General features: G+C 39.7%; 1 protein-coding gene across 2 annotated transcripts in view; it reads right to left on the reverse strand.

Annotated features, from left to right (window-relative positions):
• mtcl2 (microtubule crosslinking factor 2) overlaps positions 1-26,510 on the reverse strand; it is an 83,940-nt gene extending 57,430 nt beyond the window's left edge. For both annotated transcript variants that reach the window (XM_086159371.1, XM_086159370.1), the window contains exons 1-4: positions 25,337-26,510; positions 19,408-19,509; positions 18,690-18,812; positions 10,857-11,006 (exon numbers count right to left, since the gene is read on the reverse strand). In XM_086159371.1, coding sequence (XP_086015497.1) covers positions 10,857-11,006; positions 18,690-18,812; positions 19,408-19,509; positions 25,337-26,323 — 1,362 coding nt within the window. In that variant the 5' untranslated portion in view covers positions 26,324-26,510. The remainder of the gene's footprint in view (positions 1-10,856; positions 11,007-18,689; positions 18,813-19,407; positions 19,510-25,336) is intronic.
• Between the last annotated feature and the right edge of the window lie 1,200 nt (positions 26,511-27,710).

Raw genomic sequence — 27,710 nt, forward strand, 5'->3', positions numbered from 1 at the left:
AGCTTCTCTTTCAATTTCATGGAGCACTGCTAATTTCTGCCTGTTTTTTTTTTTTTTTTTTTGGATGAAAAACGCCCCCACTGTGAATGATGCACAGCAGCATCTGTTTGTGGAAATAGCCCATGTCAACATTTACTGTGGAAAAAGCACATTGTGCTGGTACTACAATAGTAGCAAAGCTTGTATTGGATTGTAAAAGTACAGATGCATCCAAACAATTAGGATAACAAAAGGGGCAAAAATTAACTATGTTCTCTAACTCTATATGATCATACTGCAAAACAACGTCTTCTCTTCATAATAATAAATATAATTGACTTTTGACTATCATTGACTTTGACATTGACTTCTGACTAGCAGAATGCAACCGAAAATAACATTCAATTTGACATTTTTTATCAAGTTCCATTTTATATATAATTTACATACTAGGAATTAGCAAACCTGTGGAATTGTGGCTCTGGCTGACTGCTGAACGCAAGTCAATTCGAACATAAGGTTATAGATCTATAAACACCACATCTTGCAAAACATTTATGTACAAATGCTGAAGATTGTATTCTTTATGAGTAATCAAGGAATATTTAACATGATTGTAAGTCACATTAAGCATATGGAAATATCTATCAAAATTAGAAATAAGCACATTTAAATCATACAGTGTGATTCTGACAGTTTACCATGAATTGATTAAAATTTAAGATATGGTAATTGCAAGTGATAAATGTAGAGATACACACCCTTCAGGTCACACTAGAATAAATAAATATTTTTTAAATGCAAAATATTACATTGCTGCCGTTGGTGAGTTTGTAATGGAGAGATAACACATTATTATAATCTGATGAAAAAAATTACAAATTGCATCATATTGTTCTCCAGTGGCAAATCCCGACCAGGCTTTCAAATGTGCTGTTTAACAGAATGGTTATGAAGAATATCATTTTGTTAAACTGTAATGTTTAGTGCAGGTTACAAAAATGTATATTCAATATTTTTGATTTCATTTAAATCTGTTAAAATGAAACATTGTATACATTATACCACACTAGTTTCCTCTTAATCTGAATATGCAGAGACATGAAGCGTGGTCTTAGTAGATTCTATGCTTGCTTTACTATGGAGAGTAGATTTTTCTTTGTTCTTACACTCCTCTCTCTCCCAGTTTCTCTCTGTCTCTCTCTCCCTCCCCAAAGGACACTCCTACACATTACAGTGTACATGTAGGTATCATATGAACCTGAGTGTGTGTGCGTGTGTGTGTGTGCATGCATAGCCTCTGTCTATCCCGTTGGAAGCTGTGAGGTTTCCAATCGACCCAGAAACGCTTCTAGCAAGATTTTCCTTTGTCTTTCCCTGACTTTTGTCTTTCACTTCTTCTCTCTGTCGAATTTTGTTTCTTTTTCCAAACCTTACTCTCCTGGCCTCTTTGTTTTAAATATATCTTCATGCACTTTTCCATCTGGAGTTTTAATGCTAAATTTATCATCTTTTGGTACTAATCTCTCTTTTCAAACCTTACTGTACATATCTTATTTCACTCCGTCTCACTTTCATATCAAGTTTCCACAGCTTGTCTATCAGCCTTTCATATTTCCTTATTATTCCCCTGCTTTCTCTTTGTCTGCTTCCATTTCTTATTGTCTCATCTGTCACTTAATTTTACCTTCTGCAGATCTTTGTCATCTCTTTCATAAATCTGCATATTTTACCTCTATATTCATCATTCACTCATTCTAATCTCCCCTATCTTGCTAGTTTTAGTTTAATTATTTTCTCTCATTCATATATTACCAGTCCAGAGTTCTGAGGCTATTTCCCCTGTTCTTCTTAGACCATCTTAACTCTAATCAATCACTGTGACCCATATAAGTTAGAACTGAGCTGCCTTGATGATCTGACCCATTTAACAACATGCGGTTCATACCGAAAACACACAGCTTTCTATATGTTGGCCAGAGATGAACTACAGGGAATAAAAATAGGTGTCTTGATCTGCCTGCTGTGAAAAACTGATAAGGTCATTCTGTCAATTGATCCAAACTTACATATCTATTGGTCCTGGAATGAGAAGCAAGAGGTGAGTTATTCACCATGTGGTCATGATTTCTAATCCTGTTACATTTTTTAAATTCAAACCATATCTGTCAATTTGGTTATGTATTCTTTTTAAAAAAGTAAAACAGCTTATTAACCTTTTCTTTACAATGTCAGCATCATCGCGGGCAATCTGGAATTTGCAGGGATGAAACTGAAACTGGGAAGCGTAAGTAGGAAAAGGACATTAGTAGGTCACTCCTCAACAGCTTGTCTTTAGTTCAAAATTCAACAAGGATACATCACCATGACTGAACAGGCAGAAATATCCTGTTTTTATCATGTATTTAAACCAGAGTATTCTTATTTTTATTGAATTAAATTATACTGATTGATGGATAAATATATCCTGAAATCAATTACATGAAGCATTTAAATTTAATTGCATAAATAAAAACTGTTCAAATGCTTGATCATTTGGTTTAACATGTTCTGTTGTTCGAAAAGAAGGTAACTTTATCCAACGTGCATCAGTCAATCCAGTTTCATTTGCAAAATTCACATTAGGTGCCGAAGTTGCAACCAAGGATTCAGGAAAAAACACTGAACAACTTCTCTTACTCGTGGGTCAACGCCCTGTCTTTACCATGCATTCCCCCAATAAGCGCGCAAACACGCACACGCGCACACACACACACACACACACACACACACACACACACACACACACACACACACACACACACACACACACACACACACACACACACACACACACACACACACACACACACCTTGCCCTACACCAAACAATAGGCAGCACTTCCTGAAAGTCAGAAATAACAGGGAACAGTTTCCTTCAGCAGCCACTGGGAAAATTATGAAAGAGAATTCAAATAGGTAAAAATATTCAAAAATTTGTGTATCTTGAGCAGTACATTTTAATTTGAGATTCTTGAATAAAGTATTTTTCAAAAATGTATCTTAAGAGTGAAGCTGTGAATTCTTGGACATTAGACAAAACGTATTGTAAACATTTTTCTATACTGATAGGTAGATAATAGTGATAAGTAAATTCAAGCCTGGATTTAAATTTGACTTAAAGTTTCACATTCCTTTCGAGGCAGTACCACTGAATACTCTATCAACTTGCTTTTGTGACATTTAAATCCCTGTAAGCCATATGCTAGCATCTCTTATTATTTTCGACTCAAAATAAAAACCAAGTTAAGCTTCTTTTCATGTTGAGGTTTCACCAATGTGAAAAAAAGGATGCTTGAAAGAAAAATGAAATCCACAACATTGTGTTAACATCACAGTTTGACCCATCAAAGAACTGTAATTTACTATTTCTTTCCTTACAGAAAACACCAGTGCAGGCAGCCCAGTGACACAGTGATTAACGCTTTGACCTTACGGCACAAAGGAGCCTGGTTCGATTCCGACAAGGGACTTTTCTCTGTGGAGTTTGCATGTTCTCTCCGGGTCTGCGTGGGTTTCCTCCAAGAGTCCGAAAACAGGTTAATTGGGAAATTTGCCCCAAATAAGAGAGTGAGTGACTGATCTATGTATGTGTATTGACTGGCGACTAGCCCAGAGTGTTCCCCGCCTCTCTCCTGATGAGAGCCGGGATAGGAGACCCTGAGTGCAGGATAAGCGGCAGGAGATGGATAGATAAAAATAGCAGTGCTCTCTACCAAGTGTTAACTGCCATACAATTGTAAAGCAATAACATTTTGCAAAAACATATACACTATATGGCCAAAAGTATTCGCTTACCTGCCTTGACTCGCATATGAACTTGAGTGACATCCCATTCCTAATCCATAGGGTTCAATATGACGTTGGTCCACTCTTTGCAGCTATAACAGGTTCAACTCTTCTGGGATGGCTGCCCACAAGGTTCAGGGGTGTCTTTATGGGAATTTTTGACCATTCTTCCAGAAGCGCATTTGTTACGTCACACACTGATGTTGGACGATGAGGTATGGCTCTCAGCATTCGCACTAATTAATCCGAGATGTTCTATCAGCTCGAGGTCAGGACTCTGTGCAGGCCAGTCAAGTTCATCCACACCAGACTGTCATCCATGTCTTTATGGACCATTGCTTTGTGCATTGTTGCACAGTCATGTTAGAAAGGAAGGGGTCAGCTTCAAACTCTACCCACAAAGTTGGGAGCATGGAATTGTCCAAAATGTCTTGGCAGGCTGAAGCTTGAAGATTTCGTTTCACTGGAACTAAGGGGCCAAGCCCAGTTCCTGAAAAATTACCCTACACCATAATCCCCCCTCCACCAAACTTCACACTTGGCACGGCACAATGCAGTCAGACAGGTTCTGTTCTCCTGGCAACAGCCAAACCTAGACTCGTTCATCAGATTGCCAGGTGGAGAAGCGCGATTCGTGACTCCAGAGAACGGGTCCAATGCTCAAGAATCTAGGGGCAGCATGCTTTACACCACTGCATTCAACACTTTGCAATGCACTTGGTGATGTATGGCTTGGATGCAGCTGCTCTTTGAAGCTCTCTGTGCACTGCTCTTGAGCTAATCTGAAGGCGACATGAAGTTGAGAGGTCTAGAGCGATTCACTTTGCAAAAAGTTGCACCTCAGTATTCTCTGACTCTGCTCTGTCAGTTTACATGGCCTACCACTTCATGGCTGAGTCCCTGTGATTACCAAACGCTTCCGTGTTCTCATAATACAGCTAACGGTTGACTGTGGAATATTTAGGAGAAAGGAATTTTCATAACTGGATTTGTTGCACAGGTGGCATCCTATCACACTTCCATGCTGGAATTCACTGAACTCCTGAGAGCGACCAGTTCTTTCACAAATGTCACTTGCTTTGGTGATTGATTTTATATACCTGTAGCCATGGAACTGATTGGAACACCTGATTCCAATTATTTGGATGGGTGAGTGAACACCTTTGGCCATATAGTGTATATGGTTGCCATGAGCAAGCATTGAGAAGGACTTTTTCCAAAAATCCAATTTTTTCATGAGAGTATATGAAATAAATCACAGTTGCATTGTAGGAGTGCAGGAGAGACAGGGGGAGGAAGCCTTCATAAAAATGTCTATTTTATTATATTTGTATCTGCCAGAGCAGACAGGGTGGACTAGTTCTAAAGTACCTTACTGTGCTGGAATTGACACACACCCACCCACCCACCCACCCAAACACACACACACACACACACAGAAACATAACCTTTCAAATGACCTTCAGCTGAGGCAGGGGTCTTTAAGCTCACACAGTGAGAAAAAAGAAAATATACATTACAGAGCCAAGCATATAGAAAGAAATGGGCAGTGACAGTGTGAGAGGGGCTGAAGAAGGGAATCAGTGAGTGACATGCTGCATTATTCCCTTCACCCTTCAGTCACCAAGGATTTTTTTTCCAATTACAGCTGTTATCTCGATGTCAGCCCCATCACTACTTTGTTTTTTCACTCCCCCATTACTGTAAAATTGTCCTTTTAGTCTGTATGCTCTACCTCATTTAAATTCCTAGCCCTGATTATTTCTGTTATATATATACATGCACATAAATCTCTCTCTCTCTCTCTCTCTCTCTCTCTCTCTCTCTCTCTATATATATATATATATATATATATATATGTGTGTAAAAAAAAAACAGGAAAAAAAAATCAAATTGTAAGCAGTTTAGAGAAATGGTTTCACTCCTTGTTTCATATCTTCCTGTCAATTTCTCCTCCATATAACCTCTCTGTCTCTGTTGTGTTAAGTCACCTTAGGGTAATATAGCCACAGCTTAAAGAAAGCTCTTTGGTCAAGTTCTCCAGCAGTCAAGAGGTCAACAGGGATTCAAGCTTGTAACTAAGTAGCTACAAAATAGGATTTTAGCGGTACTTAGTACTGCAAAATGTAAATGTTGGCTGCACATTACAGTTTAGACAAAAAAAAACAGGCCCTTGCTCCACCAAACAGACCTAGTGCAGCCAAGTGTGTTAAGCAATAAAATAAACACAGTGGACTGTCACATAGGTCATAATTTTATGTAGAAATTGGCATCTAAAAGCATCTTTCATATTATAAAACTGCAAAGGGCAAGGTAAAAAAGTTGCTCATGGGTTAGCTATGACAGTAAGACACCATTCTACTTGATTCACCACCTTCTCTTCATTATATAAAAAAAAAGAAGTTTAGGGCATGATGGTACATAAATCACAATATACTTGGCTCAATTTTGTTTATATGTGGGCTTCAGGTTGTTTTCATATTTACATCGGAGTGAGCTGCTGATAGCATAGACAAAGAAAAATGATCAAAATGATGCAAATTGTATAGCACTCCCTTTAAATTTACTGAAGATAACAACAATAATGAATCCATCTCCCTATCACTGTGCAAGGTAGCCTTACATCTTAGTACAACAATGACAGGTTAACAGTAAGGCAGCCAGGTAAATAAAATATCCAATTAGACTGCATGCTCAATAGGAACATGATATTGGATGTAGATTTTTTTCATCTGGCTGTCTTATGTAATTTTAAGGTCTGTCTACTTACGGTACATTTGTAGTTAGACTTACAAACTACAATAGACATGTCCCACCTATTAATCCCACAAGTCCAAGGGACTAATGCTCGTGCCAGACTGGCACAGAAAGGCATCCCTGCACAAAATATAACACTAATATAATTTGGACATTTACTCTAACACAGCCCCCAAAATAATCACTACAGTGACAAATAATGTGGTAAGCTGCAGATTAACATTTATTTGGTGGTTTGACTGGATGCAAAGAAAAAAAACAGAGGGTAAAAGACAAAACATTGTGGAAATTGCAAACAGTGACCTACAGGCAAATTCTCACAATGACAACGCAGCAGCATATTGTTTATCAACTGCTTTCAAGAGCCGACTTCAACTCTCTCTGACTGCCCATCTTCTCACCTGGGCAACTGGCTTCCTTAAAGGAACCATGTCCTCGTAATCATCTATTGTCAACTCATCCCTCCTTGAGTAGAATGCACCTCTGAAAGTGATTAGTGAATAGCCCAAAACCCAGTTGTCCTTCTTTGCGCCATACTTCCTCACCTTCAGATAAAAAAAAAACCCTGAGGAACACTAGATATATGTGCCCTGTCTATTTCTCACAAACCTCAAGAGGCTCCTTTGTCTTCTTGTCCTTCATCCCTCAATCACTTTGCCTCCTCTACCTCCAGAAACCTTGCCTCTTTCAGAGGTCAAACAGTTGGAATGGATCAATGGTTTTGGAAGGGTGGGGGGTTGGGTATTGGAGAAGCGACAAAGAAAAAAAAATTGAGAAGCATGGGGGGAGCAGGATTTTGCGGTATGGAGGAGAGAAGCTGCAAGGGGAAGAGAAGGGGGGGAGCAAATAAGGGGGACAAGACTGACAGGAGCGTGGATGACAGGATAGAGAAATCCCCACATCAGCATTTCTCAGGGTCTCTATCGAAACAGCAGGAGAGAGGATAAAAGGTGATAATAAATGGGAAATAGATGAAGTGAGTGGGTGCAAGGATGGAGGAGGGAGAGATAATTGTCTATAAGGGAAGGATTGGAACCCAAGAAGCGAACAAGAAATGTACACCCCCCTGTTCTTCTTCAACCCAATTTTGTTGTTTTTTCACTGACTAAATAGGTAGAAGATTTATGTGTGGGCTGGATAGGTAAAACACACACACACACACACAAACACATGCATACATAGACGACTCTCCAGATTCAAATAATGACTTTGCTGATTGACAATTATCTAACCTACCATCCCTGGCAATCAGAGTTTGAGTCAGCATTTCTAGTATTAAGTATTAACAGTAGCAACTACATCTGAATCTGAATCGGACCAATTGCTTGTTTATTTTTCTCATTCACATGTCTGGGCAATTTAGGTCTCCAATGAACCTACTGCATATTTGTGGACTGTAGAAGGAAATCGGACACAAGCAGACACAATTCAATTCATAGTAAGAATACTAGGAACAACAGAATTTTTTTTTAATGTTTACTTTTTACTGCCTTGCTCTACAATACTTGGGCAGGTTAGGAGGAGTTTGGGAATGGAACCAGGAAGTTGTTGGTTCCAAGACTACCGTTCTTATCACCTAAGCCATGCTGTCCCTGACTTTGTCATGTTTCAGGTCAGCTATGGTCTGTCACTAGCCTAAGCTGATCTTCTCTATCTATTTTTTAAATGGATATGTTTGAAACAAAGAAAAAAATGACACACTGGCCAGGAAATTGACCAAATAGGTGGGGCAGCAGCTCACATGAGAATGCATTGCAGAGAACCGATACCACTGTACTTGCATGTCAAAAATCGCTGATTTGTTTACTGATTATGAACTCAAGAGGAAGTCACACCCATGAATAAAAAATGTAGCTATTGCTAGTTTTCAGCTTCTCAGCATCTTCTAGTTTCTTTTGTAAATCGTATTATTGCTCGGTTACCTTTTCTGAGACTTATCCCTCTCTAGTCATACCCAATTAGTCCCAGGGGGTAGAGCTCTTGCCCAGTAAGCAAAACACCTGCAGGTTCGACCCCCAGGTTCTCTCTCACCCGAGTGTTTTAAGAAAAGATACAGAACCTGCTAGATGAATGGGGGAACTTTGTAAAGTGCTTTGAACAATGCAAAAACAAAAAAAAACAATGTCAAAAGTTTGTTGCTGAATTATAAGTAGAGCCCAATTCCACTCCCAGTAAGACCTCAAAGGCTGCCACTAGCACAATTCAGGTCTAGACAGGACAGCATTGTAGTTATTAAAGAATATCGATATAAACTGAAGCCTGCAGCCACAGGCACAACAAAATCAATAATTCAAACACCACCTTTATACCTGTGAATCACTGCAGCCCTCAATGTCTGTACATCCCCTTTCACTCCTCCTTTCACTGCAGTTACATCCAATCAGTTTTTCTGTTATGAACTTATTTTGGGGTATAGCTTATAGCTGTGCAATTTGATGTTTCTTTCTGGGGTGCAATTTCCTCCTATCTCTTCCAAAATTTTGGAGGTGGCACATATTTGAATTCTGTATTGATATAATCAAAGGTGAGACAAATGGGTGAGAGACATTCCTTTGCGGGTGAGCACACACAAAAACACAGTTCCCTGAACCATAGCAGCCATGTGAAGAATTCCCATCCAGGCAGGGTTTGCATAACTCTGTACAATAGATCCAGACACAGTTTATGAAAGAACGTTAGACAGTTATCACACAGCCAGAAACCACAGAAAAAAAGCAGGCAACGGCTGATAAGTGAGGGAGGGGATTACTGAATATAACCACTAGCATGAAGTGTTGAAAGAGTTTGCTGCTACACTGCAGGAAATTATTCAAATGCATTTAACTTAGCAGCTGTTTGAGCTTTGGGAAAATTTATTCCTGAGATCCAATTTAAAGTCCAGATTCTGTTGGCAGCGCCATAGTTACATTTAAAGGTCTGGTAAGTTTTTAAAAAAACAGGAACAGGGATCATAAAACCAGTTTGGGGAATGGATTGTAGTAAAATATTTGTTTAACCAATAGAGTGCCTGCATTTTATTTACACTGTTATGAATAACATGATGAATGTTTTTTTATGATAAGGGGAAAACTATTATTGACACCATCAAAAGAAAAGTTTGAAACTGTTTGCAGCCCAGAAAAAAGACACTCCTGGGACTAACAGTTCCTTTACTGTCACTTCTAAAACCAATTTCAAAGCAAAACAGCAACATACATATTAAATGAATTTCACAGTACAACGCTTGGAAACTCATCTGTTCAGTCGCCATTCAAAGCTCTTATGTGAGTTGAAACATAAACAGGAAGCTGCTTCTCAACAACAGCATTCCTAATGAAGCAGCCCTCCATAGATATCATGCTAAACACTTGCAATACCTACTGCGGGAACAAATAAAGTTTCTTATATTCATGTAACCAATCAAGATTCTGTCAATCATTCAGGATTAAAGAAATTAAAACCACTGAACCAGCTGCTATTTCTACTGAAGGGAGGGCAGTCAAACCAGAGCGGAGACGACAGAGCCATGTGTTCTGCCAGCAACCCAGCCATCCATCCAACCCTGACCGACATCAGGTCCTATGCCAAAGCTATGAATATCAGCCCTTCAAATACTCACAAAGAAGCAGACTATTATAAATGAAAAAAAAATGTTATTTAACAGTTTAATTACACAGCTCAGAATGAAAAACATTGAAAAAGGTTAGTCAGCAAGTACAAGATTTGTTTAGTAAAATACCAAATCCTACTATCTACTACAATTATTCTATCAACATTTCTTTTTGACCCAGATGAAGAAATGACCATTTGCATTGCAGAATATTATGAGCTCAACTTGTTGAAACAACAGAGGTCCCTAAAGTAGCAGCAGAGTGTCAGGGTTGAATTCAAGACTAAGTGAGAACACAGGCTGTCCTTTGGCTTTCAAGCAGACAGAATGCAGTAAACAGTATTTTGTCCAAATAGGCAGAAAGGACAACAGGCTAAATAAGGATCTGCCCAAACCACAGCGTTTTGTCCAGTTAGGTTCAAACTCAAACAGACACTTTATTCTGAATTTGGATCTGAATACTCTTCAACAAATACAGATTTGCTAAATGGTATCGCAGGACATTGGATGGCTACTACTATTACTTCCCAGACAGATGCTGTGCAAATATTGACGTCAGGACAAGCAGCCTTTTCAAGCTCATCTCAAAAGCTGATCTTCTTTCAACTAGAAACTGTTGCACTCTTAACCAAAGTATAGCTTTGGAGAAAAACTTCCAGCTAGACTTGGAATCTTTACATTTTCCTGAGTACTGAGATCTTACCTTGTCAATCTCTTGCTGCAGAACCTGTTTGGCGACCTCGAGATCCTGTAGTCGGACCCTCAGTTCCTCGTTCTCCTGCTCCAGACGAGTCCTCTTCTTCTCACCGCTGTCCAGCTGGCTGTGGAGGCGAATTGATACATCCTTTGCCACCTAGGAGGACAAACAAAAAGGATGGCAGAAGACAAGAAATGTAGGAAAGAAAAATATTAGAGAAGATATTTTCTTAATATTTCATTCATTTTATACTTATAATGTCCGTTCAAAATAAAAATTACACCGAAAACAGTACACCGCGTCATAAAGGCAGCAGAGCACACTTATGTCAAATTGATGCCCAGTTGGTTTAGTGACTGAGGCGAGAGAGAACACAAGCAAAGCAAAATTATGATACAAACAGATGTTCAAATATATATCGAAATAGGATAATGGCCATAAATAAATACTAAAATTAAAAGAAAGTTAAATTAAAAGTAACACTGAGCTTAAATTTGGATCAAGTATGCATGCATCTCTGAGGTACAGTGCTTATACAATTGTGCATTTACATAATGCATACTTTATTTAATGCTGTTATATGCATGTCTCACCGTGCATATAAAAAATATAAACATAATACACAGTCTTATGTGTTGGAAGTGCATCTGTGTGCCAGAGAGTGAATGTGTGTGTGTGTGTGTGTGTGTGTGTGTGTGTGTGTGTGTGTGTGTGTGTGTGTGTGTGTGTGTGTGTGTGTGTGTGCAGCTGACAGGAACAATGCCCTACTGTGCCGTTCACTCTGACCAGTGGCACCCCATGTTCCTCTGTTTTCATGTTGTGGGAAAATAAACATACGTAAACAGTCAAACCATGGAGTCTCATTTTCATTAAGGGGAAAAAGTAATTCCTTATTACTTTAGTTATTAAACAGTAGGGTCAAAATGCATTATTTATATTTCTGTTTAAGGGAGTTCTCCAGGTAATGATTTCCAAATGGTCTATTCAAATGCTATGAATCATAATTCACAATCTGGTACTTGGTACGGAGTGGGTTTATTTTTTTTAGTATCGGCCTTTCTACATATCCCACACCAAGGGCAATCATAATATTTGTACAGAAAAGATTGAAATACCACATTGTTGGTTTTTCATAGTCAAGCAGTCCCACCTGAAGACACAAAGACATAAATACAGGAGAAGCATGTAACATGAATTAAATTCAAGATGGATAGGTTCACCCTTGTCAATGAAAAGAAGAGGCAGGGATCTGATGCTATCTGAATTTTGGGATAAGTCCGGAAGAGGCCTCACAATTCGGTTTTGGATCAAATACAGCATCGCAACAGAGATTATTCATACTTAATCCAATGTGCCAGTTGTCATGCGGAAAATTTATCTGAGTGTTTTTGCCCCACATTTTTCACTGGTGTGGAGTAGGTTTAAAAAAAACAGTTGCAGCTTTTATAAATAGGTCTTGTTCACCACAGCATGTTTAATGGCTCTTGCTTTTATCCCCTGTTTTCACCTCTATAATTTCCTTGACTTGAATACTTTGTCAGCCTTTGACTTCTTATAAGAGCAGCATTGTTTGTCAATGCTAAAGGAATCTTGGGGGAATTCAATGCCATTGAAGATTTTTTTTTTACCCAGCAACAGAGCTATAGGATGAAATTAGTATTCAGACAGGGTGCCAACCAGTGGAACAGCGTAAATGTGTATGTACGTGTGCGAATGTGCACAATGTGTGTGTGCAAAATTACGCTAATCATACACACACCGCACACACCCTCAGAGAAAACAGCAATTTCATTCTACAAGTGGCAGTTGGTCTTCAAAACAAAGTCTTCCTTGTAGACTTCCTTGAGTTCGGTTGGGTTTGTGATCGTGTTTAACAAGTGTATTCTTGTTCCGATGTACGCACTTGGTGCACCCGCATACAAACACACACGCGTGCACAGACTTAATTGCTGTCTGGACATACAGTATAGGTCTCTGATAAAATCTGCGAGGGCAAAAGTCCCAAGAGGTCAGTGATGGAAGAAAATACAGTTTGGTACTGTGTGTCCATGAGTGTGTGTTTGTGTGTGTCTTTGCCATTTACACATGATCATATTATCTTGCATTAAGGTTATATTATGAAGAAAGAATGAATGGGAGAAGCTTGTGTTGTAAATTTGAAAGCCGTTTACACGCTCAGCAGATACGGTCAGCATCAATGATTCATTCAGTCATGTTTCCAGCCACCTGATGAATAAACGGTTGGTACTCACCCCCCTTTTAGTGCATAATCCCTAAAATCCGTGGGGGGAATTCTACTGCTTAGTACTCTGCTGTGTTTGTGTAGAAGCCTGTGCAGATAGGGAAATATTGGGGAAAAACCACCACCAAAACAATGAAGGGTGGCTCAATTGCTGTCAAAAAGAACGAAAAGGCCAGAGGCCTGACGCAGAAATCTTCCAAAGGGAATTTTTCCTCATTCATAGAGGCTAGGAACACCTATCTTTCAAGCTTTGTGCCGCGCTTGCCTCTATTTTTAGTGGTGTGCAATGATCTGGAAAACACATTATGCTGTGATTTGCTCTCTGTTGGATACACTATCAATACCTTTACTAAGGAAAGAACATTAGATCTCTATGTGGTTTCCATCTCATTACATTAAAAACACTCTTTCCCTTTTTAGAAGGTAGAAATCATTTAATGCGCTTTTTTTATGTATGAGTTTAAAAAAATCCAAATGACAGTTTCAACTCTTGCAAAGTGACCTGATATTAAAAAAGTGGTATTATAAATAAAGTCATTCATTCATTCATTATTTCAATTTCTTATCACTGTTTAAAACTAATACATTGATCCCATTCGTCCCATTCGTCCCAGGCCACCAAACCTCAATACAATTTATCCAACTTAAACTTAAATAAATAACACCTAATGGTCAGACAACATTTTATTCCAACTTTTCATTACAACTGGATTTCTTATTTTCTCCTTTTTCCAGGGAACAGGGAGCACCTGATCACCTGGCAGTGCTGGTGTTAATGTTTACTGTTGACCTTTTTGACATCAATCCAACACTCCAGCCACTCAACACCCATTTAGAGGATGTTACATCACAAGTAATCTGCTGCATGTCTATATATAAAACCATTATGCATGAAAGACAGTGAGAGGGCCATTGGCGTGACAGCTGTTTCAGTACAGCCTGTGATCCATCTATCTTTGGAGAGACAGGGTGAGATGGATGGGAGTCATGATAGAATGTGTTGAATTATCACAATACTCGCCATGTTGTCTAGCATAATTTCATCATCATAAACTGGTCTATGCAAAAAGAAATCTGTCCAGTAATGCAGACAAAATATTTGACATTGATAGGGGCAGGTCGTTGTATGTCTGTGGAATATTCCTGAAGCTCAATGTTTTCAGAACATCCTTTTTTTCCTCTTTCACTTTCAATCATTTGGCTTGTTGAATATATAGAATTAGACAATATTATGACAATTAAATTGAGATTTGTTATATCCAGACATTTAAGGAAGTCCGAAATGTTTGTAATTTGACATCTTGACCTTTTTTGTATATATAATATACATTTTGGCTTGATATTAGGTTGAAGCTCAACAACTGCCTGTTATAATATTAGCTTGACCATCAATACAACATGCATGCTGCAAAAGTACTTTTTATATAATGCTGGGAGACAATAATTGACACATTGATTGTGTGTGGTACACATCTAATGACAAACACGCAAGCAACCTACTGTCAATTTGGATATTAACTGTGACAATGGTACTGAAGCTGACACATGGTCCACTAGTGGGGGTTAGGCTGTGTATGCATCACGCACACACTATATATGGACATATGGAGAGGAGGCTGTGAGTTGGCTCTATTCAGATCAAAGAACAGGATGCTACGAGTTCCGAATTCAAATCCACTCATTCTGTGCTTCTATTTAGGAACCAGCTTAAGTTGTTTAAACAGGGAAATTGAAGACATTTGTGGTTTTTCAAGGTGATGGTTACAGTCAGGGTTAGAGGTCATAGTGAAGGGTTTATCTGATTAGTGGCCAATTACAATGTGCAAATGTATCTGAGGACAAGACATAAAGAATGACCTTCTGTGATAGACAGAACAGGCAGAGCACCATGCAATTAGTGGAGTACAGAAGTTCCTTTATCAAATGAAGATAATTAGAAATCAGGGGATCAGACTACGACAAAAGCACATAACAAAACTAAAATACAAAATTAAGTGCAGGGCAAGCATGGAGCCTAGTGGTTGACATCCTGGACAGCCAAAATGTGGCTCCGAACTGCTTTCAGTGTCGCACGCTGCAGTATGGTCAGCATCTCTTGCATCAATCACTGTTGGCATTTTTACCTCGCCATAATAGATTAGCTCGCAAAACGTACAAGTGTTAACTTTGATATGAGGCGATACATGTTTAGTTCATCTTGCATACAGTGAGGAGAACAAGTATTTGATACAATGCTGATGTTTCAGGTTTTCCCACTTGCAAAGCATGTAGAGGTCTGTACATTTTATCATAGGTACTCTTCAACTGTGAGTGACACAATCTAAAACAAAAATCCAGAAAAACCCATTCTATAATTCTTAAATAATTGATTTGCATTTTATGTATAAATAATGGTATTTTTAATCCAAAGGTGGATTTTAACATTATTCAGACTTTCTTTTTTTTTTTGGAAGGTTGCAAGTCTTAATGTTAAATTGAAAACTAGTGGCATTACCCTAAGGCTGTTGTTATCAGTGCAAAAACACAGAATTGATGAAAAAAAAAAGTGCCAGAGCAGCACTCAATTGTTCCTGTAACGTATCTGTCTATTTAAATTGACTGCAAACAACCCACACCTGCTCTTTGTGAGTTGCATATTCAAAGCTGCACTCAACTTTAACTTGCACATCTTGCTAATACTGTTAACATTTCAGATACAGTTTCTGTGTGCTGTTAACATTTCCCTGCACTGATCTCATCCAGTAAAAAAAGGATGTTTATGATTTCTTTATTTTATTTATTAGGGACATGCTACTTCCTCTGGGTAGAGGAAATTGTCTGAGGGGAATACACAACTAATTTTCACTAAACATACACTAAAGCACAACAGCGTTGACACTGTGAGAACCCTAACTTCCTGCATATGTATGTGTGTGTGTATGAATGTGTGTGTGTGTGTGTGTGTGTGTGTGTGTGTGTGTGTGTGTATGTGTGTGTGTGTTTGTCCAGATGTCTGCAGCTTGTGGGAATGAGACCAGTGTATGAGTAAGGCAGGACGTGATGTCAGAGATTCTCCTGCAGACAGCAGTCTTCTCACCACGTGGTGGCGAAAAACACACACACACTTTTAAAAAAAAAGTCAAAACAGATATACCATGTAACATCTCTCCATTCCCTTACATTCTTCTTTCAACCCAAAACATGATGGGGTGAAGTGAGTATAGCACAAAAAAAATTGTATGGTACAGCAACCAAAAAATTTTCAAAATGTGTGACAGTTTCTACAGACTGGTTGTCCAATTCATGCAAATTTACTGATTTGCATATATTTGTGCTCAATTTGTTATCAATCAGTTCCTTCAAGCTACAACAGTAGTTAAGCCAATTACTTTTGTAAAGCAGCTCAGTGGAAAGCGGCTCAGTTAGTGAAGGTTAGACAAAACCCCCAGTGGGCGTTTCCAACTTCACCCTCTTTTGGACAGCAGAAACATCTTGTACGAGTCCAACAGGCAACAAGCACAGTCTAATGTAATAAGGGCAAACAATAACCCTTGAAAGGTGTTATTTGAAGGGTACAATTCCTCAATTGAGAACGACTAACTCAAGATAACTGGGATATGAAGTCTGAAAAAAACCAATGTGATATTTTTCTTCTGCTTTATTTAATTTTTGAACGTTTCAATTTTCCACATTGTCTGAATCAAAGCTGAGTCACTGAGGAGGGAGTGAGTCGTTGTTTTATAGGTTTAGAGTTAATGCCACCAGAATAAGCAGAGGAGTGACTGTGAGAGGCTTAACATGGGTTTAATGTGCTTCCACACACACGAATACACACAGCAGAAGCATGAAACCTGACCTAATGTCTGACCTTTTGACCCTGGCAGCAAGACACAATCAACCATGTGTTGAGAGAAATACAGCAGAGTTAGGTTTGTCTTCCACTGGTGCGTTTTTTTAGTTTCTACGATTCAGGATCCGTCTGCACACTTCAAACCAACAAATGCCAGCCTTACTAGTACTTTTTCCAAACAATTGCCCTTTTTCCCTCGTCAATATCTGACTCAATATCCCTCTCTTATTGTTACAGAAGGAAATTAAGTCAGACCTTCATTCAAATCTTTTTAGAATTTAACTAATCCCTTACTTATCCCCTTTCCATGCCTCCCGTTTCTTTTATCTTGTATCTTTTTTTACTCACTCCTCTTATCTCTCATTGGCCAATTTGAATTTTCAAACAGTGGCCAATCCCCTTTTTCCTTTCAGTCACAACACAAACCCCAGGAGACACAGGATGTACGGTCACCCTTTTCCCTCCCTTCTTCCATCCTTCCCTCTCCCAAAACATCCAGATGGAAAGACTGGAACGGAAAGATAGACAGAAGCAGCAGGCAGAGGGCCCTTAGAGTGACATCATAGTCTCTCACCCACTCTCACTCTCTCTCTCACCCTCTGTGTGTATAAAAGCCTCATTGTATCCTCTATCACATGGAAAATGCCGGAGGGGCATTGTGGAGTTGATGGAGTGTATGCACAGTCCAGGGTCAGTGTGATAGTAACTCACACAAGCTTAACCCAGCACTTCATGCACTTGCGGAAAAATGGCCTTTATCAACAATTCCTTAAATGACTGGGATGATTGGTGTGTATATGAAGTATGAAGGACACTTGTTTAAGTGTGCATGTGTGAGTGTGTGTGTGTGTGTGTGTGTGCATGCGTGAATGTGTGAGTGCGTGCATGAGCGTGTGTGTTGAGGGACATTCGGCATGTCTCCAGATTAGTATGAAAATAAGTCCAAATATGTTTTAGGCTAAATTAAATTAGATTGAGCCTTCAATCAGCACAGTCTCGTGACTTTCACGGACCAAAGAAACTGGGTCACACAAACTATTTGAAAAAGCATAAACATCTGCCAAGACAGATAAACATCTGTGTAAAATATGTCCTCATGCCAATAGTTGGCAAGTTATTTCTGGTGAGAATAACGGTTAGTCCTATCATCTTAATACATTGAATGAATTCACTCTATCCTACAGAGATTTAAAGTGCATTTTTAAAGTCAAGCAGCTGTATTTTCAATTAGACCCATTATCATTACTCTTAGTATCAATTTAAAATCAAATACACAAAACTAAATAAAGCCTGGCTGAGTTCCCACATGATGACTGGAAGATTTTATTGTCTTTTCTGCTTAATCTCTTTTTCTTAGTGCACAATTTTTTCTTGAAGAAAATAAAAACATCAATAGTGATGCTTATGTACAGTATTAGGATCCTATATCCATCCATTCATTATCTACCGCTTATCTTGTAGTCAGAGTTGAGGGGATACTGGAGCCTATCCAAGCTATCAATGGGCGAGAGGTGGAGTACAACCTGGGCCGGTTGCCGGTCAATCACAGGGCCATATACAGAGACAAACAACCATTCACTCTCTCATTCACATATCTATGCAATTTTTTTGGACTGTGGGGAGGAAACCAGCACAAACATGGGAGAATATACAAACTCCTCAAAGAAAGGCTCCCTGTATGACCAAGTGCTGCCCTGGGGTTCAATAATTACTGTTTGTCTTTTAAAACTGAAACTGGTAAGACTAGTCTAAAGATAAACACACTTACTTTGACATCTTGTTCCAGTGTTCTTATCAGTTCTCCATCAACCTGCCCCGTCTGGGCCACTCGGATAGAACGACGCTCAGCCTTTCTCAGCCGGTACTGTAGGATTCGGCAGGTCTTGTTTGCCTGAAAATACATAAAAATATTTAGATTTTTTTTTTCTTTCCCCCTTCACATGCAAATTTCCCAACAAAGTAACCTTGATTTATTGCCAATGCACATAGAACGAAAAGTAACAAAATAAGATTATTTTGGCATGACAATAATGAAAAAGTTTCATTTTATATCTAAAAATGGCTTATGGGAAAAAAAAAATGCAACTTCTGCCGAAAGCAGCTTCTTAGCAGAGTAATGTCCTGCTTTGTCGGAAACTAACTGACTTCTCTACGGAGACATCTAGCTGTAGTCATAAATAGGTTATTCTGTGCTGTATCTGTCAAAGTATATGATAAACGAGGTTTGTTTCCTGGTTACCCGAAGTCAAAGTGGAGAATGTTCAACACTTTACATCTCACATAGAAAACTAACCTCGTCGTACTTGTTCACTGGTTTCTCTTTAACTTACTGGAATTGAACACAAATAAGTAACATTTTGCCTGATTGGACCCTTAAAAACATTATGTGACCTCTTTCTTGTTTATATGTCAGTAAAACTGGGTTAATCTGTATAAATTGTTGGTCATAACAAATTAAAATCATGCCTGCCTGCCAAAACACACACCTGTTCCAGTTGTTGCCGTAGATCCTGGAGCTGGTAGACATCTTCCTCCATGTACATGTCCCTCATCTCCAGCATCTCTGAACGCAACTCCTCCATCTCATCCTGTAAACAACAGAAAGACGTAAATTAACTGTGATTATGTTTTAGAAGATAGTGAACAAAGTCACTTTTATATCAGCCCACAGAGACCAGCAGTTTGTTGACTAGTTCGTATAATGAGTCAGAGATTTTAACATCTTTGTGATAATGCGAGACCATGACCACCATCAGATATCTTCTTTAATTTGGGCTGGTGTTGGAAACCATCCCATCAATCGCCGCTCTCTGCCTTTAACCGGCACATCTTCATCCTCACAATCTCGATAGTATTACAACATTTAGCGTCTTCTTAAAGTTAACTGCAATGTCACACTGTCTTTACTCAGATAAAAAGGGTCATCAGATTTAGAGAACTACATTTTGTCTGGGGAAGAGTCATGCACTGAGAAGCATAGTATGACACTGTATCGATTCCTCTTTTTCTCTTTTACACAGGCCAACAAACGTCGAAGGTCAGAGCCAAATTAATGAATTAGGAATGTCTTAACACTCTCCACAGTGCTACTAACTCTTTGCAGCAGCACAAAATTTCTAAAAATTCCCACAGAAAAAAACTGAAACCATGTTAAAAAGATGGCACTCAATCATAACCAGTTCATAATGTGATTAATTCACCATACTACTCATGTGTTCCACTCTTAGACATGTAAGGGATATATTAATCATTTCAGTGGGAAGACATAAGTTGCATCATCCTACTGAACTGGATTTAAAGGTGCAGCTCTAATATTTGTGTGCATGTCTGAAAGGAAAGGCATCTGCAGCTCACTCGAAAATGGGACTGAGGATGTTTTTTTATGCTATTGCAAAAATTTAAATATGCTTTCTATGGTTGTATGCTGTCTGTACACTGGCAAATGTGTGTGTATGTGTGCAGGAACCAGAAGCATAGTAGTATCAGTAGTAGTAGTGCAGTCAATTTACCACAGTGGTGAATGTGGGTCAACTTCAGCAGAAAACCAAGAGACGGCAGTGTGTGTGTGTGTGTGCACACGTGCGTGTGCATGTTTGAAGAAACCATGATAGAGAGTGGCACAAAGCAGGGTGTTTGGGCTTCTAGTCCTAGTGCGTGTGTGTGTTAGATTGAGTTGGGTCATCCCATGCATCACATGTTAACAATTAAGGTCAGGTGATAAACAACTTGCAGACAGATGTGTGTGTGTGTGTGTGTGTGTGTGTGTGTGTGTGTGTGTGTGTGTGTGTGTGTGTGTGTGTGTGTGTGTGTCTGTTGTATAAATGCACATACTACTCTGTGTTAATTGATTTATTTCCGAATGCAGCTAGAAGATATCTTAATAACACTAGACATCGAAAAACAAGGGAAATACAGAAGAGGGCCGATAAAGACGGTAAGAGGAAAATCACAGAAGAAAAAAAGCATAGAAAGACATATAATATATATTATATATTTTCAAATCAAACCAACAAATCACAATTCGTTTGAAGTATGACACCCTTTTTCCTTTAAGACAAACTACCCTAAAATCTTTTTAGAAGTAAAGAAATATCAAAAAGACCCTGTCAGAGGACAAGATACCCGTTTTTACAGAAAAGGGGAGACAATTGAGAGGGAAATATTCGAAAGAAATGGGAAAAGAAAAAGGTCAGGTAAAAAGAGCATGAAGCAAGTGGAGACAGGAAGGGAGATTAAAAAATATATTGTGGCAGAATATGAGGAGGTGAGGACATGAAACTTGGGAATCACAAGTTAAAGTAGTGAGGTGGGAGAGAGCAAGAGAGAGAAATGGTCCACTGACCTGCTTTTCATGGCTAACTTAAGAATAGGAAAGATGGTTTCTACCAAGAGAGCAACCAGACAAGTCAGGAGAAAGAAATCTACCAGTCAGCTGTGAGCTGGTAATAAATAGGATTTGTTAGTTACTGCTGCAAAGTAGAAGTTCATAGCATCTGCTCTAATAATGGTCCAGCTTTAAGACACTGGGGTATAAAAGAGTTTTGTCTTACTACAGCCATTGACCCAAATACAGCTGATCAAATAATTTATATACCTCCATTAACCAAGACTGTTGACTTTATTGTTGTGGTGGCAAGTATTGACACCACTGTCTGTTTTTTAATAAATGAAGTATATATATATATATATATATATTCTTGCTGAGAGATGTCATTTTAAGTATGTATCCAAGTCTGCTTTTTCTGTGCTTGCAGTTCCTTCAGCATGATTCTTTAGAATAATTCAAGTGCTAGGTTATTTGCTGGGTTATATCCTTAAAGAAAAACTAAACATCCGAAAACACTATCTAGCACTTTCACATGCCTCCATTGAGTACTGACAGAAATATCTAAATCAGTGACAAATTCAATTCTGGTCTTGCCATGGCCTTCATTGCAACAATGAAATAAGGACATGGTTTTCTCCAGCATTGTTTACAGCACAAATTCAACTGCTTCTTGACTGGTCACTGAGAGAAAACAGAAAATAAATAACTCAACAGAGATACCCTTGTGTCTGTTGATAAAGTTACTGCTCGCAGTGAATTGTATTACGACCAAATTCTTTGTGTTATAGGACTGACCAATAAAAACCTCAGAAATGCAGCTGAAATTAAACATATCTGAACACTTTTACCAAGCACCTATGACCGGTAGCCTGCCTGTTTATGCACACTTGTTGACAAAACTACTTTTTAAACTTGAGATAAATAGAATAACAAAAGACCTAATCATCTTAGCTTAGCAAGATGCAACTTAGACTGCAAATCTGTAAGTTATCTTTATCTGTAATCACTAAACACCCAGAGGCAAAGAAGCACTATTTCTGACTGCTCTGTAGATATAAAACAGACAGAACAGAAGGCACCTATTATATACTGCAGAACAACATGAATAAAAGTTTGAAATTGAGACAATGAGTGACAATCACATATTGGACCTGCAAAAAGAACTAGACAGAGGATTCAAGGGGACTGACAAACCAATGGCATGCTGTTCAAATCCTCTGATTATTAAACTGGTGTTGCTCATAGCTGCAACTACAGAAGAGGGCAGCCATGCAAATTCCTGTGCCATGACTTCCATGAGGCCTTTGGGTTGTCCAGTAAAGTAGCCCTGCTCCACACACAGGGAAACAATTCAAGAATACGCATGGAGTCAAAGATAGCCTCTGGCCATGACTAATAACTGCATTTTTTTCAGTCAAAGAATCATGCAGAACAAAAAGTGTTTCTCAAAGGCAATATGACAATGTCCTATATTTTGTTGATATGTAGAAGTGCAAACTAGTGTTATATTATGGGGTTTCATGGCAATAATCCATGCCACGTGTTCAAAGGGGAAAGTAATTTATCCTGTTTGAATTATCAGAACTTTTTTGGCCACCAACCGTAGCTTAGGACCACAACTGGAGCTCAGAGTAAAAGAAAAAAATATTGTTTTGCACATTATCTCATGAGAAAGAAGTTTGCATTTTTGATTGCTACAAAATTATTACTGGCAACCCAACTCTCTGAAAATATACTTGTCCTTTTGTTTGGCCCCAAAAATCAAGAAACATTGACTTACTGTTGCAAAACAAAATGAAATACAGAAGTAGTAAGATAAATTACTTTACTGGCTAGGATATCTAAAAACACATAAACTGTTGGTAATAATGATAATAATGGTAATAATGGTAAGCCATATGCAGACATTATGGTCTTACCAATAAATGCAAATATATCCAGCAATGATCGGAGATAGAGTCTCTTTGAGAAACACATTACCATCCAAAATGACACTTGAAGTAATCTATATTTTAGTAGCTAAAAAAAATTAAACTAATCTAAACAAGTCATATTTTCCATCAGTGAGAGAGCAGGTAAGCCTTTAAGCTGGAATAATGACTGTATTCCCCATGCTGCTTCAATCAGCATAAGGGAAACCTGGAAATTTGTTTACTTAGCACTCACTTTGCCAGCTTTCCTGGCATGGACAATGGATTGCTATTACATGTGTCAGCCTGGTACAAAGAGAATACTTTAGGTGAGGTACAAAGTTTGGTTTTTTGGAGATGTTATTTGTTACACTGATGTGTTAAAGGTAATTGTGCCCATTTGGTAGGTCTCTTTGCAGGATTTGTGGTACAGACTTCACTTTGTTTACAGATGGTTGGTTCTTGCCTTTTGAGAAGTAGGACTGCATGTGTTTCTTACACTTCCTGGTCTTTTTTGACTCAAGTCTGAATTTTGAAATTTGTAAATACCCTAAGCTGATTTGAGCTGGCCTGAGTCCACATCACTATCATGTTAGTCATTATCTGTTTGACTAACAAACCAAATTAAACAAGGAATTACTGAGCACTTTTGCAGAACTCCTGGGCAAGATACAGGGTGGCCATCCTGTACATTCCAGTGTTGTCCAATCAATCACCCTAACCCTAACCCAATCAATTATTGGCTTGTCTGGTCATTGCCACTTAGATGTTTAGAGACATGCAAATGAAATTGATCCTTACCCTAATCAATCAGTCATGGTAGAATGGATCAGGTAGACTATCGGTTCTCTCTCTCTCTCTCTCTCTGTCTTTCATATACTGTATATATCATTTTACTTCATGCAGACATTCTATAAGGTGCCTTTGTTGCAAAACTGGAAACACAGAATCCGACAAAGATGAATTAATGGTATTGCTATTTCAGTTTTCATCATTGCTGATGGCTTATCAGTCTTGTGTGGGCTGCTAAAAATAATAAAGTCAACTTTATCTTAAAAATTATGGTGACCCCCTCGAATAATCAGGCAGGTTGGAATAATACAGCACAGCTCAATGCAGCCTCTTCCGACTCAGCCCCTGAAAAAGTCCATCTCCATCAAACACAAGTGATTTTGAAGAGCTACAAAACTTACAGTCCATATTCAGCATTTCTAATACCTAATTTAGTCTTGAGCAAAGTCTACATGCAATACTAATAAAACCGTCCAGCCGTCATCCTTGTGGTTACTAGACTTGAATAGCATCCAAAGGAACCACTCCACGCTGGGAAGCCTTTTGCAGAGGATTGCAAACACAAAACACAGTATGATTCATACAGAGGAGGTATTTATCTGGTAGTGGATCAGGGCTGCTGTAAAAAGGGTCTCTAGGCTGAATCAGAATGCCTCAAAACACATTCAAAGATAGTGTTAGATAATCTGTGAAACCCAACATAACTTGTTTACATTTGGATCCCATACACAAAGTTTATGGAGTCTCAGTGAGAGCACATTACATCTATAGCAGGGGTCTCAGACTCACGGCCCGCGGGCCAATTGCGGCCCTTGGAGCAATATTTTGTGGCCCCCCCTGCCTGAAATCAAATCTTTGTGTTAGTGCAGCCCGAACATTTTTTCTCACATGCATCTGGGGGTTTTATACAGTAGGTTTAAAAAAAAAAAAAAACCTGCATTAAAAAGAAACTTTGCAATGTATTTTGTGCTTCAAAATTTTAAAACAAAATTATTTTTTGATGAAAAAACGTCCAGTGACAGTGTTATACTGATCTTTTCTTTTCTTATTTCTATAAAAACCACAAAAAAAATAGCAAAAACTGTCAATATTCATTTCTAATATTACTTCGTCATGTATTTTTTTTTAGAGGAACAGTTCATTCCATATTAAGATTTTTATAATGTACCTTTTTAACTCCTTTACACTAAAACAGTGGGAAATTTTTTGACTAAGTGTTACTTCTAGGTAATGATTTTACAGGTCCAGCCCCCTTGACATAAAAATGGGGCGTATGTGGCCCACGAACCAAAATGAGTTTGAGACCCCTGATCTGTAGCTTACTGAGGCAAACCCCAAGATAATGTATTATTTATAGTGAAACAAGAGCAAGCGTAAAATACTTACTTTGAGGTAATCGTTCTCAGATCTCAGCTCCTCCAGTTCCCTGACAAACTCCTCATGCATGCCGTCCATGAACTCCTCGGTGAGGTCTGAGAAAGCCAGGGATGTGCTGGCTGGAACCCTGCTGTCAAACGAGGTAATCGAACGCTCCTCTGCGGGAGAAACGCTTCCCTCCCCGATCTCGACACCCGCGGACAGACGATCTTTGTCTTCTTTGTCCCGGGGGGAGCAAACGGCTTTGCCAGATGTGTGTTGGCCGGTTTTATCCGCCAACGCGCCATTCCTGAGCGGGTGATCTCCATCCAGCCCGCCGCCCCGGCTGCTTCTAGACTCGGCATCGCTGCTGACAGCCTCCGTGGAGATCTTGTTTTCTTCGGAGGCGCAGTCGGAGAGCTCGGAGCTGCTGTCTGTGGGGGAGAGCTTCCCCGGAGCGCAGCCGGAGTCCTTGGATAAATCATCCGAGCCAATGCTGGCATCCGATACCTTCCTCCGTACTCCGTTATTTTTGGCAGCCTTGCCCCCCGATGTCTTAGACAAGCCTGCGGCGGAGAAGGAGGATTTACCCGCCGATTTTCCGGCGCCGCTTTTTTCCGCCTTTCCGTCTTTTCCGCCGAGGCTTCCCACAGGGCTGCGCCGGGAAACGCGGCTGCCCAGGTGGATGGCTCCCGGCTTCACGCTCAGAGTCGGCGTCCCGATTCCCCCGCGGATCTTCGTGAGAGACCAGCCAGGCACGTCCTTGGGTCTGGCCGGTGATGGAGCCCGGTTCACCTTCTTCTTATTCCCCGGTAGCACCGCAGAGAGCTCCGCGGCTTCGGGTCGGACGTTCGGCTGCCCGGCGGCCACCGCGTGCTGCGCCTGCCCGCCTTCCGAGCCCTCCGTCCCGCCTCTGCTTTCCATCTTCTGCCGGAGATGGAGTCTCCGTTCCTTGGGCGAGGCGAAGAAGAGGTGAGCCGGAGAGTTATGGACATCAACTTCCTTTGTTTTTGTCATTCATCCCGTTTTGGCCTAAACGTGAAAATAGAAATGAAACCTCCTGATGGGGGAAACAGGAGGCAGAAGTTACGGCTGAGATAAACAACTGCAGTGCAGGACAAAGAGAGGGACCTTCACCCCCGCCGCACAACGATCCGTTTGCGTGAGAGTAAAGCGAAAAAGCAAGTGGAGAGGTTGAAAATACGATGCATCGGCCGTCGAACGGTCTTGTCTGCTGGCTCCTCCTCTCGAAGCCGAGAATCCTTGTTCATTCGCCGGTCGCTGTGCAGATAAGTCGCGGCGAAAAGCGAGAAGCGACGTGCCCCCCCCTCCGTCTCTCTCACTCCGCCCAGATAATGGTATATGTGGCTGGAGGAGAGGGAATTCCATGGGAATATGTTGCTGCCTTAATGTTGATGTCTTAATGTTGATGCCTTAATTTTGATCCCTTGATGTTGATCCCTTAATGTTGATGCCTTAATGTTGACGCCTTAATTTTGATCCCTTAATGTTGATCCCTTAAGGTCGACGATACGTATACTATATAAGCGGTATCATCCAACCGATAGTTCTCTTCTTCTTCTTATTCTCACTCTGGAATATGCTCTGCCATTAAAGCAAACACCCGTTCTAATAATCACCCGCTCTCACCGATCGTTCTTGTACACACGGTACATTTCTCGAACCGAGAAACATTACAGATAACGGTATATGTGGCTGGAGGAGAGGTGGGGAGGGGACTTTTAATTTCTGCAGCTCTCTGTCGCCACCCTTCAAAGATACATGAGCAGGAGAGGAATCGTGTTTAAAGACGTCAAAATGGACATAAAGGAACGTATCCTCCAGCTGGAATCCTTATAAGGATTTTAGTTTTTAATCAGAATAAAGTATTCTGAAGTAGCTTATATTTTTCAATTTTTTTTTTTATAAATGTAACTATTTGTTTGTCTATCTATCTACACTATATGGCCACAAGTATTCACTCACCTGCCTTGGCTTGCATATGAACTTAAGTGACATCCCATTCCTAATCCATAGGGTTCGATATTACATCAGCCCACCCTTTGCAGCCATCACAGCCTCAACTCTTCTGGGAAGGCTGCCCACAAGGTTCAGGAGTGTCTTTATTGACATTTTTGACCATTCTCCCAGAAGCGCATTTGTGAGGTCACACTGATATTGGACGAGAAGGCCTGGCTCTCAGTCTCCGCACTAATTAATCTGAGGAGTTCTATCGGCTTGAGGTCAAGACTCTTTGCAGGGCCAGTCAAGTTCATCCACACCAGACTCTGTCATCTATGTCTTTATGGACCATTGCTTTGTGCACTGGTGCACAGTCATTTTGGAAAAGGAAGGGGCCAGCTCAAAACTCATTCCACAAAGTCTGGAGCATGGAATTGTTCAA

The sequence above is a fragment of the Fistularia commersonii genome, chromosome 14 (assembly GCF_037954325.1).
Source record: "Fistularia commersonii isolate RoL2024-O1a breed Wild chromosome 14, RoL_Fcom_v1.0, whole genome shotgun sequence".
In the NCBI taxonomy this organism is placed as follows: domain Eukaryota; kingdom Metazoa; phylum Chordata; class Actinopteri; order Syngnathiformes; family Fistulariidae; genus Fistularia; species Fistularia commersonii.